This window comes from Natrix helvetica (genome assembly GCF_964273705.1).
Source record: "Natrix helvetica genome assembly, chromosome: Z".
Lineage (NCBI taxonomy): Eukaryota > Metazoa > Chordata > Lepidosauria > Squamata > Natricidae > Natrix > Natrix helvetica.
Window position 1 is genome coordinate 47,788,039 of NC_138554.1, and position 12,880 is coordinate 47,800,918.

General features: G+C 44.7%; 1 protein-coding gene across 2 annotated transcripts in view; it reads left to right on the forward strand.

Moving 5' to 3' along the window:
* Window positions 1–1,544: 1,544 nt before the first annotated feature.
* Window positions 1,545–12,880, forward strand: part of TOP2A (DNA topoisomerase II alpha) — a 48,059-nt gene continuing 36,723 nt past the window's right edge. For both annotated transcript variants that reach the window (XM_081932101.1, XM_081932102.1), the window contains exons 1-8: window positions 1,545–1,876; window positions 4,034–4,186; window positions 4,506–4,596; window positions 4,851–4,914; window positions 5,254–5,399; window positions 5,988–6,085; window positions 6,409–6,621; window positions 6,750–6,923. In XM_081932101.1, the coding sequence (XP_081788227.1) occupies window positions 1,850–1,876; window positions 4,034–4,186; window positions 4,506–4,596; window positions 4,851–4,914; window positions 5,254–5,399; window positions 5,988–6,085; window positions 6,409–6,621; window positions 6,750–6,923 (966 nt within the window). In that variant the 5' untranslated portion in view covers window positions 1,545–1,849. The remainder of the gene's footprint in view (window positions 1,877–4,033; window positions 4,187–4,505; window positions 4,597–4,850; window positions 4,915–5,253; window positions 5,400–5,987; window positions 6,086–6,408; window positions 6,622–6,749; window positions 6,924–12,880) is intronic.

Here is a 12,880-nt window from a genome sequence, read left to right on the forward strand (position 1 = left end):
GCCCTCTACATGGGGCTTCCCTTGGGACGCATCCGGAGACTGCAGCTAGTTCAGAACGCAGCCGCGCGGGTTATTATGGGGAGTACACGTTACTCCCACGTAACACCTCTCCTGCGCGAGCTGCACTGGCTACCTGTGGCCTTTCGGGTGCGTTTCAAGGTATTGATCACCATCTTTAAAGCGCTCCATGGCATAGGACCTAGTTATCTGCAGGATCGCATCCTACCACACACGTCCCTGCGACCTATTCGCTCACACAGGGCCGGGGCTCCTCCTGGTGCCGTCCGCTAGGCAATGCCAGCGTGCGACACCTAGGAGTAGGTCCTTCTCTGTGATGGGCCCAACCCTCTGGAATGACCTCCCCCCAGACATTCGAACTACCACCGACCTCCGTTCCTTCCGTCAAAAGTTAAAGACTCACCTATTTCAATCAGCTGGCCTGGCACTTTCTTAGTTTTTACCTCCCGGGGATCTATTTTATTTTAATTGGGTTTGGGGTTTTAATTGGGATGTTTTTAGGGTTAGAATATATTTATTTCTTGTACAGCCTATCTCCCCCTCCAAATGTATTTAAATGTATTTTATTGTTATGACTGTATTTTATTTGCATCGACTGTACACCGCCCCGAGTCCCTTTTTGGGAGAGGGGGCGGTCTAAAAATCTAAGAAATAAATAAATAAATAAATAAACAATTAAATCCATATTCCAAGACTGGTGACAGGCTAATAATTCATGTCCTAACCAAAGACTTAAGAATTATTAAGGTAATGTCAAAAAATATAGCAGGTTTCTAGCAGGTTTTTTTTAATTGAAATGTTGATTCGAAAAATTCAAAATGTTCAAAATATTGAAGGAGTCCTTTAGGCATTGCTCCAAGGGCTCCAATCATGATGTCATAACAAATTTCTTTTTCCATAAGCATTATTATTTAAATGTGTATGCAACCCAAGTCGCAATGACTCTGGGCAGTTCACAAGTAAAACAATATATATATATATATATATGTGTGTGTGTGTGTGTGTATATATATAAAAGATAGCAAGTGGGACAGACCGGTTGCAACGAACCTAAGGATCTCACTCCGAAAGTAGTAAAACGTTAAAATTAAATCTGCTCTTTCTTCGATTTGGTTAATATAGTTGTTAGGATCCATTTTCTAAGACCGATCTATTCTTTACACTCCTAGATTACTTATTTTACATTAATCGCTGCCTCAAGTATAGGGGAAAGAAGTGTTTTACGTGTGCCAACAGAATACACTTTTAAGCATTTCCTAGTGCGACTAATTTGCAAACAAAGTCGCATGCTAGGCATTGTTCCAGTACCAGACTCCTATTGGCCCACATAAACGCCAATAAACGCTCTTAAGTATCACGACGTCCGAAGAACGTCGCTTACACAGGAACTCTTTTTTTAAAAAGTATTTTTGAATGTTCTAGCGTTGCCTCTATTGGCTGGGCAAACGTCCCACCCACCTTTCGTTCGGCTCTTGTCCTCGGCAACGATTGGTCAGGCGTCCAGGCCTTCTTCGTTGATTGGTGATGCGTTTTGGCGGGTTGAACCGTGTTTTTTGAACCCCGAGTCAACTAGAAGTGGTCTTGGCTCATGGTTCTCGGACGTTGTGCGAGCAAAGTGCGCGGGAGGCGGTTGAAGAACGGCGGTTGGAGAACGGCTGGCGGGAAGAAGACGGTGGCGGATCTTCTCGTCGCAAACCTTTCCCCCTACTGCCTCAGCCAGCGCCTGATATTTTGAGGCGCTGATATTCCCTTTTCTTCCTCGGTTTGACTTTTTTTTTTTTGCGGAAACCAGATTTCCCCACCCGCTTTTCTTCCCGCCTCTGCAGCCACAATGGATCTCAACTGCTCCCCGCTCAAGGTAAGCCTTTCGGTCTGCCTTGAGCCTCCCTCCTTTCTCCTCATGGTGTTCCAAAAGCAATTTAAAAGGCGCGATTCTTTGACGCGATTCTCTCCCTTTTGTTTTGGTCTACCTTGAAATTGATTAGCATCAGTTGGTTCGTTTGAGCTATACTGAAATTACGACTCCATTGATTGATGGGCATGTCAAGGTGGTTTAAGGGATGCTGACCTCCTGAATGTTACAGGTAGGATCCAGGTCATCGTATATGGGCCATATCCGTTGAAATATAAAAGTTAGCCTCCGTTTTCATAAACTATAGTTAATCGCTCCGATGGAGGGAGGTTCAGTTTGCAAAAGCTTATACTGAAGAGCAATAACAGCTAGACTTTTGCCCAAATTTATCTGATATGCCAATTGCACTATTTCCTAAACAAAAGGTACCCTACTTCCTAATTACTCATGTCTTGGCCACCCTTGCCCGTGGATTATTGCAATGCATTTCACATGGGACTGAATTTAAGATCACTAAGAAACAACTAGTTCAGAAAACATCAATATGAGTATTATGGGCGCACCTCAATATACCTATGCAACATTTCTGCAAAGTAAAATGCACTGGTTATAGTAGAGCTTCTGGGTGTAATTTATCTGATGAAGGCTTTCTAAGGAACTACCCTTTCCCCCCCCACCATTTCTACTTGCCCCTTAAAACCCCATCTATATTATCTGATGTGGGTGTTACATATTTACTTGGATCACTTTAAACCTATGACTAAGTTGTTCGCTTTCTGAATAGGTATACCCACATTGTTTAAGCCTATTTTACAATTTGCTAAGTTTGTGCATTATAAAAGATCAGATCAACCTGAAACTGTTAAGTCCACCTCTTCTAGAAAGTGGAAGGAAATTTCAAACTTCTGATATTTTTTGAAGGAAACTATTTTTATTCAGTCTCAAGTCTGACTTCTAACAGACTTTTTCCCCCCCTTTCAGCTCCATTAAAGGAATAGAAATCTTTTTAAAGACAGATGAATTACACTGTAGAGTGGGGAATAATTTGACCACAATCAGCTTGCAGACAGGAAATTTCCAAGTGGGAGGCAATCAACTTGCCACCTATGCTACATGGAGGCACAGATAAACTACAAGCATGCTAAATAGGCCAGGAGCTTTTAAGGCAACTAGATTCTGATGATGCAATTGAACATCAGCTTTAGTTGCAGGATCCAACCCAAGTTGGTTTATTGGGACCAAAGGTATTGTATTCCAATCTTTCAGACTCACGCTGGAGCCCCTAGAATTCCTTGAAGATGGCCTCCAGGATGAGTCTGAAAGCTTGGAATACAAATCCCAGTGATAGATCCAGATTGGCTCCTGCAATATTGTCTGGGACATGTATATTTGTCTTCATTTCTGATCAGCTTTAGTGTTGCAGTTAATTAACTAAATTTGCTGCCTATCTCACCCTAGGGCTGCTCTAAGCAGCTTACAATCATTTAAAACAGCAAAAAAAAAATTAAAAGTAAACAAAAGTAAAATAATAGAATAATAAGGAAAAAGAAAAATATATTGATGCAGCTACTAAAAAAGATGGTAAGTGGGAGCAGAGAGCTAGGTCAAGAGATGGAGTCTACTGTCCATCTAGCAGCTATCTCCAGAATACAACTCCCTCATTGAGTACCCAAGCCAATTTATAGAGCCAGGATAGGAAGCTGGTGCAGTTCTTATCCTGAAGGGCAGGATGTTTAATCGCTCACTATTAAGAATAGTCCTATTTCCCCTGTGCATTGTCCTACAGAGCGCTCCTGGGGATCACCATTGAACCAATCATATTAGCCCTGAAGGAGGAAGCAGCATAAGATTACATTTGACCTTTTTATGTGGGCAGTACAGGACACAGAATGGACTTTGCAGTATGCCATTGGACACTTTTCAGTGTGAAGCTGGTTTTGTACAATGTTTATTTCCTGTAATACCAGCCAACTAAGATATTTAATCTGGAGCTGACCTCCAGTAACATGTACTTCCTTACACACTCAGTTTATTTTGTTCATTCAACATTTAGCTCTGCTATTTATGTTCTATGTATTTCAGTCCCATCTGAGTTCCTATTACAAACAGGTAGGCACTCAGTGAATTTCTCCTTGCAATTTTTCTTGCTTTATTTCCATTGAGGTTGTTGATGTGAATCCCAAAGTGAAAAAGATAAAGAATGAGAATTCAAAGAAGAGGTTGTCTGTTGAAAGAATCTATCAAAAGAAATCTCAATTGGAGCATATATTGCTTCGACCTGATACATACATTGGATCTGTGGAGCAAGTAACTCAGGTAAAAAAATATTCTGTTTGGGGCAAAGACTCCCAAAGTACTTTGTAATGTGCTATCAAATTAAAATTATAATTAACATTTTCCTTGGGAAACTATATTTTATCAGCCAAATAGTTTATAATTTTCTTATATAGAAAATACATTACAAACCATTTATGATTAATGTGAACACAATTGGCTGTAAATTTATGAAAACTGAAAAGTATGCTTTTCAAAAAGCAGGTTTTTATGAAACATTAAAATTAGTACACTGATTATAGTATATATTTCAAGGTACCTCAAAATTTTGCAGCAGATAAAATTACTTTTTTCTTCTTAGCAAATGTGGGTATTTGATGAAGATGAAGGATTGAATTGCAGGGATGTCACCTTTGTTCCTGGTCTTTATAAAATCTTCGATGAAATACTAGGTATGTTGACATGAATAAAATGCTGTCATAGTGAGGACATCAAGCATTTTATGAGGATATGTTTTTAGAGCCATAGTTGATGAATAACAATATACAAAGGTATTGCAATGAATTAGCTTTTTTAAAAGGCAGCAAAATGCTTGATCTTTGGCAAAATTTGTTGAAATTAAGTATTGCATAAACTGAAGACTAAATCAAGAGTTTTAACTTGCAAATGTTACCAATCACTAAAAAAATGTATTGCTTTCTTTTAGTCAATGCTTCTGATAACAAACAGAGAGATAAGAATATGTCTTGTATCAAAGTTACAATTGACCCGTAAGTGTTGTTTTAATTATTTAATATTTTTTTACTTCCATTGCAGATTTGTTCATTGGGAAGGAGATATGCATTTTTCTGAAACTGAATCTGTATTCTTGTAGCTTTACATAGCTGTGAATTTCGTTGTATGTGTATGTGTATATACATACAATGACAAAGTAAAGTTAAATAGTAGTGTAATGATTAGCATAAAGTTTGACTTTCTGATCACATTTAGTGTAATTGAATTTGCTGTTGAGAGTTGCCTATCATTCAGTGAGTACTAGCATATTTTGTTTTAATCGGGAGACACAAGTTTGCAGTTCTTTGAATATCAGTTGAATCTTCTCTTTCTAGGGAGAATAATACAATCTCCGTGTGGAATAATGGGAAAGGAATCCCTATTGTAGAACATCAAGTAGAAAAAATGTATGTGCCAGCTCTTATTTTTGGACATCTTTTAACTTCCAGCAACTATGATGATGATGAGAAGAAAGTCACAGGTCAGGAAAAAACTGCAAAGCAGTCACTTTTTAAAATCTTTAATTGACTCTCGTGAAAATAATTGCATCTAAAATTTTACATTTATGTTTCTACAGAACAGCAAGATGTGAATGATCAGGAAATCATTTTTTCCATATATGTTGTTTTTATATTCCAATCATAAATAAGTGATAAATCATAAATAAGTGAAGCCTCTTACTAATTTTTGTTGCATGCACTGTATTGAGTAGTAACTAAATAAGAGATAAGAAAATGTGGATTATTTAAAATTAATTTTTACCATTTGTCTTATTGTAGAGACAGATAGAGATAGGTAGAGAACTGCCCCATCTTCATCCTTTCACCTTTCTTTGTAAAGGAGCAAGCAGCACTCTCTCTTTACAAAAATGTGACCATACATTTTTTCTGCACGAGGATATGGAGTGCCTTACCAATTCTTTGTATAAATACCACTGCATGCATGCTTATTTGTAAAATATTATATTGATTTTAGTGGGGGATTATGAATTGACAATATGTACCCTGTAACTGAAATGTGTATCTCTTCAGTGTAACAATATTATTATGTACAATTAATATTTTTCCAGGTGGCCGAAATGGTTATGGTGCAAAGCTGTGCAATATATTCAGTACCAAATTTACAGTGGAAACAGCATGCAAAGAATATAAGAAGCTTTTTAAACAGGTATATGAAACTTTGCACAAAAAAATGATTTCGCTTTTTTTAAAACACAGGCCCCAAGCTTTATTTTATCAGCTCCTAAATTTGTTTCATATTTCATTTAAAATCTATTTCAACATCTCAATACTTCCTGATAAGCATATCTTAAAAATTTAGTGATAAGCATAAGTGGTGAAATCAAAATAGTTTGGGCCAACAAGCCACATAGATTTTAAGTCTAGATTGTCTAGACTTAAGTCTATAAGTCTAGGAACTGTATTTTGTAGAAGAAATGTATTCTCCCTCCAATGTACCTAAAAATTCTATTGGTCTTAATTCCTTTGCAGACTTGGACTAACAATATGACTAAAGCAGGAGAGACAAAACTGAAGCATTTTGATGGTGATGACTTTACATGTGTTACTTTCCAGCCTGACCTGTCCAAATTTAAAATGACTGTATTGGATAAAGATACTGTGGCTCTTATGTCTCGCAGAGCCTATGATATTGCAGGATCAGCTAAAAATATCAACGTGTTCTTAAATGGAAAGAAGTTACCTGTGAGTTACTAAAATGGGCAAAAACAACTGCTGGTGTGCAGAATTTGCTGGCCCTTTCCTTTAACATGTTAACAGCCAATGCAACTTTTTTTTTAATGTAGAAATATTTGCACTTATCTCCTCTGTAGGTCAAAGGATTCCGTAGTTACGTAGATATGTACTTAAAAGATAAGGTGGATGAAACTGGCAATCAACTAAAAGTAATCCATGAAGAAGTTAATGACCGGTGGGAAGTGTGTCTAACCATGAGTGAAAGGGGCTTCCAACAAGTTAGCTTCGTCAATAGCATTGCTACAACTAAGGTAAACAGTTACAAACGTATACAGGGCTTTTGTGAATCTGCAATCTAAAAATACTTCATCGAAGCATTCAGTGAAGAAAATAAAGTTTTCTTACTAGGCATCTATTGTAGAAGACTTGCAGCTTTTTTTTTACTTTGAATATTTTTGAAAGACTGAAATTTTACTTAAGTATCTGAATTATAATTGTTAAAGATATACTCCATGATATATAAAATAAGCAATTCTGCATCTTGTATTTATTAAAACTACTCTTCCTATAGTTTAGAACTAAAATACATAGATTATGTAATGTAATATGATCTCAAGAGAATTAATTGAAATGACCTCAAGTTGTAGACTTTTTGGGGTTGGCAGTTATTTTTTCTTAAGTTTTTCTTTGAAACTAATTAACAATGTAGAGAAATTGTAATGAAGATTATAAAGCAATAAATGATTAAGTAGAGCAACAAATATAGGTAGTCCTCAATTAAAAACAGTTTGTACAAATACCACTGCATGCACTGAAAAGTGACATAACCAGTTTTCACACAACTGTTGTAGCATCCCCATGGACATGTAACCAAAATGCAGGTGCCTGGGCAATTGACTCATATTTATGATAGTTATAGTGTCCCAGGGTCATGTGATCCCCTTTTACACCTTCATGACTAATCTGACTAACAACTACAGTGATTAATTTAACAACGATGGCAATAAATATTGTAAAATGGGGCCAACTCACTTAACAAATATGTCACTTAGCAACAGAAATGTTGGACTCAATTATCATAAGTTGAGAACTACCAAAATCATGATTAACCAAATACAGTCCGTATTTTTCGGAGTATAAGACGTACCTTTTGCCTCAAAATGAGGCTGAAAATCTGGGTGCGTCTTATATATCGAATACAGCATTTTTTGCCTCCCGAAGCCCTTCGCCCTTCACCAAAATAGCCGTGCATACCCTTACGGAGGCTTTCAGAGAGCCTCACAGAAATGAGCAAAAAATGGGTCGTTTTTTGCCCCAAACAGCACTCGATAAGGCTATGCTGCGAACCATCCGCCTAGCCCTCCACAAATTCAGACACCTGGTGACAGGCAGCCACGTCCTAATTCTAACCAACAATGTGGCCTCCAAGGCTCATATCAACCGCCAGGGAGGCACGCGGTCCAGGTCCCTGATGTTAGAGGTGGAGAGGCTCCACCACTGGGCAGAGAACCGGCTATTATCCATCAGTGCGGAACACATATCAGGCTCAGCCAACACGCAGGCGGATTGGCTGAGCAGGGCTACGGTGGATCAGGCGGAGTGGCGCCTCCACCCAACTATTCCAGGAGATCTCCCGAAGATTCGGCCAACCCGAAGTGGACCTCTGCGCAACCTCACAACTCCCAGTTGCCGAGGTTCTACACCAGATACCACACACCGGGGGCGGAGAGCACTGATGCGCTCTGCAGCCCATGGCCAGAGGGGCTCCTGTACGCCTTCCTGCCACTGCCAATCATCCCGTTGGTCATCCAGAAGATCCTGGTGGAGCAGGCGGAGGGTCTCCTGATCGCGCCAATTTGGTCACGTCTGTGGTACGCCGATTTCATCCATCTGTCGGTATCCAGGCCTTGGAGAATTCCGGATGGGCAGGTCCATCTCTCCCAGGGGGCGCTCCTCCACCCGAACCCCCAGCTCCTGCAATTAGCCGCCTGGCACATGAGCGGGCTATCTTGATCCAGCAACGATTCTCAGAAGGGGTCATCGACACAATCCAAACGGCACGGAGACCATCCACGTCCCACATCTACAAGGCCACCTGGCAGGCCTTCTGTAGGTGGTGTTGGACGACCGGCACTGACCCGACCAAGGCATCAATACCTCAAGTCTTGGACTTTTTGCAGACGGGTTTGGACAAGGGTCTTATGCCCAACACTCTGTGCCGCCAGGTCGCAGCCTTGTCAACAGTGATTAGCGGCAGTCGTCCGCTGACTCAGCACCCAAGAGTCCATGCATTCCTAAAGGGAGCAACGAACCTCAGGCCACTAGTAATACACCGCTACCCTACCTGGGACCTACCTCTGGTACTCAAGGCCTTCACGGCGCAGCCATTCGAACCCGTTCGCTCGATCAGCCTCAGATTGCTGACTCTCAAGACCGTTTTCCTAGTGGCCATCACATCGGCCAGGTGGGTGTCCGAACTGGCAGCGCTGTCGGTCCGTGCGGACCTCTGCATCTTTCATCCCAGCAAAGTAGTCCTGCGATTGCATCCGACCTTCCTCCCGAACGTTAACTCCTGGTTCCACCAGGCGCAGGAGCTCATCCTTCCCAACTTCTGCCCCCACCCTTCGCATCCACGGGAGCGTCAGTGGCATCATTTGGACGTCCGCAGGGTACTTTGCCGCTATGTGAAGCACACCGCGGTGTTCAGAAGGCCGGAGGCACTGTTTTTGTCATTTCAGCCATCGTCCATGGGATAAAAGGTGTCAGCACACACCATTGGTCACTGGTTGAAGGTTTGCATCACCCTTGCCTACGACAGCCAATCACAACCGGTCCCCAGGCGCATCACTCCCCATTCCACCAGGAGTGCTGCCATCACAGCAGCTTGGCGACACAGGCCTTGGTAGAGGACATCTGTAGGGCGGCAACCTGGTCATCGCCGTCGGCCTTCATCAGACATTATAAACTGGATATGTACGCCTCGGCTGAAGCCTCCTTTGGGCGGCGGGTCTTACAGAGGGTGCTCTCATCATCTGGGAACCCTGACCAGCCTGGCTCCCGCCCCTGACTTTCATTACTTTGGCATGTCCCATGCTTGGATATCCCAAGCAGCGCACAGCAGAACGACTGTTGACTTACCTGAACAGTCCTTCTATGTGCGCTGTGAGGGGAATCCAAACCCGCCCTCAGCTTCGGCTGGTCCGGGCTTTGTTTCAGACTTCATTCACAGATGTGACATTCCATGGATATGACATGCACCAACTATGACTGTCTGACTACTGACTGGAGAGACTTACCTGCCACATAGACTATGGCATTCCGGACTATTGTTTCACTTCTTGATTCGGCTGGGACTTCGTACAAAACTGGCTATTCAGTCAGAGGAGGGGTGGTTAACAATTACATAACTCAGTCTCTAGGCTAATGGACAAAGTTAACCCATGCTTGGATTCCCCTCACAGTGCACATAGAAGGACCGTTCAGGTAAGTCAACAGTCGTTCTCCAGCAAATGGATAAATATATCTGGAAACATCTACCTACCTTCCCTCTCTCTCTCCCTCCCTCTCTCTCTCTTCCTCCCTCTCCCTCCCTCCCTCTCCCTATCTACCTACCTACCTACTGTATTTCTCTTTCTATCCCTCTACCTACCTACCTACTCTCTCTCCCTACCTATCTACTGTATTTCTTCCCCCCCACCACCACCTTCTATCTACCTACGTACCTACCAGGGGTGGGTTACTCCCAGTTCACACCGGTATACCAGAAGGGGTTCATCAAATTTACTGTTCCTTTTAGAACCCCTTCGTCCGGTGAGGCAGTACAGGAATACTCCCTGCCGCCTGCCCACCTCACTCGCTCGCTTGCCCCGCCTGTCCACATCATGCTTGCCCCGCCTACTCACTTCCTTTCCCCACCCAGCAGAGGCTGCTGGGGAGGTGGGGGGGAATTCTGCCTGCCCCCTCCAGAAAAAAGTGGGTGGGCCCTAGGACGGTCAGCAGCCCACGCACCACTGTCATGTGACTGCTCTGGGGGCACACAACACCTGCCGAGACGTGGCTGCAGCTGGCAACAGGACGCGAAGGAGAGGCCGTCCAGCAGAGTGTTCTGAGGTCTGAGTTGGCAGGGATGTTGCGTGGGACTGGAGGCAGCAAGGAGGTGGGACATCGAAGCCACCCTGGGTGCCTGCAACGGGACGCGGCAGCTACTGGGCGGCTGCTCCTTTGTGCCCCATTGCCAGCAGCAGTTGGCTTTCTCCTGCCGATCATCTCTGGGAGTCCGAGCAAGCCCTGGGTTGTTCAGCAGCCCACATGTCACCGCCATGTGATGCTCTGGGGTGCAGCCAGGAAGGATCGCTAGGAGAATGCCAACTGCAGCTGGGAGTGTCCCCATGTCAGTGGGGAGATTGCGCAGGGCTGGACTGGCAGCAGGAAGGCAGGGGTTAAGCCTACGTCCCCATACTGTCGAGAAAAAAAATATCCCGCCGTCCCAGAACTGCACCGCGAGGTAAGGGAAGCAGGTCTTGGGAGAGACCTTCCGTCCCCCTCCAGAGAGCCCATGCCAAATGAGAGGAGATGGGCTGGTTTGAATGCGGGCCGTTTAGTGGCCTGCCTTTTTTGCTAGTTTGGGTGGGTGGAGAAAGGAGGCATGCAATAGCCAAGGGTGAAGGTGCTCCCCTTTACCCTTGGGGATGGGTGCTTTATCACAAGCCTCCTTTCTCTGCCCTCCCGAATGAGCGAAGGAGGTGCTGGCCCCAAACCGCCTGCTCCTCCGCATTCAAACCAGCCCACCCCCTTTCCCAGCATGGGCTCTCTGGAGGAGGAGGGAAGGTTCTTTTCAAAGACCGGGTTCTTTCTGGCGCGGCAGTGATGGCAAGAAGCGGCTGCCAACGAAGCTCTCAGCAATGGCAAGAGTCCTGCTGCTGCGCCGGATTCAGCAAAAGTGGCTCCAGCAACAACGGGACATGCTTGGGGAAGGGAGAGCCAGAACTGACTGCCCAGGATTGTGCTTCAGCCGCCGCTGTGAAAATGTCTGTTGCCAGCCGCAGGACGGAAGGAAAGCCTGTCTTTGGGAAGAACCTTCCCTCCCCCTCCAGAGACCCCATGGCGAAAGACAAGAGGGGAGGGGCTGGTTTGAATGCGGGCGGGTGGGCAGTTTCGTGGCCCATCTTTGCTCACGCGGGCGGAGAAAGAAAGGAGGCATGTGATAGCCAAGGGCACGGGCTCTCTGAAGGGGGAGGGAAGGTTCTTTCCTTCCCTTCTGCAGCTGGAAAACAGACATTTTCACAGCAGTGGCAGAAGCACAATCCCAGGCAGTCAGTTCCGACTCTCCCTTCCCCAAGCATGTCCCATTGCTGCTGGAGTTGCTTTGCAGAATCTAGCACGGCGGCGATGACAAAAAGTGGCTGCCAGTGAACCTCTCAGCGGTGGCAAGAGTCCTGCCGCCACGCCAGGTTCAGCAAAGGCGGATCCAGCAACAAGGGGACCAATAGGGGGTGGGAAATCCATGCAGAGGGAGGAAAATGTGTGCATTCCCCACCCCCTCCATTGGAAAAAAGGCGGCTGTCTGAAGAGGGCAGCCCATGGGGGCGTGCTGCCCTCTTCTGACAGCCGCCTGCTTAAAAAGCCATTCTCCGCGGTGTTTTTCCCTCCGGGGCTCCGCAGAACATCCCAACACCGATGCTACCACATCTCTCCTTTTCAGGGCAGGTCCTCTTCAGAAGGATGAGGCTCCACTGGTCCAGAGCCCATCCGTGGGGGGAGGTGTTCCCCTCGCGTTCTTCGTCTTACCGGATGGGTTCTGGTGTCATCGCCAGCCAGAGCCTTGCTGTGGCTCCACACTGGAAAACAGGCGCGTGCATATAGCCCGTACAATTACAGCCTCAGAGACTTTGTAATGGCGGGAACTTGTTCTCACTCACCCGGGCTTCTGCAGAAGCTTCCCTCCAAAGGAGGAAGAGCCAGTTGGGAGAGGGGCTTTGGTCCTGCTCCGGGCTGTAATTGTGCGGGGCAGGCGTGCAACTGTTTTCTACGGCGTGGAGCCGTGACCAGAAGATGAGGAATGGGAAGGTGACCAGCGGGAACTCGTCCTTCTGAAGAGGACCTGTCCCCGAAGAGGGCAGACGTGGTGGCATTTGTCTTGGAATGTTCTGCGGAGCCCCCCAGGGAAAAACGCCACTGCCAGGTATTTTTAACCATATATTTTGGTCCTATGACTGCAGAATGCTACAAAAAAACATAAATGCAGGCCAGTTGTTGAATGTTTCAGATA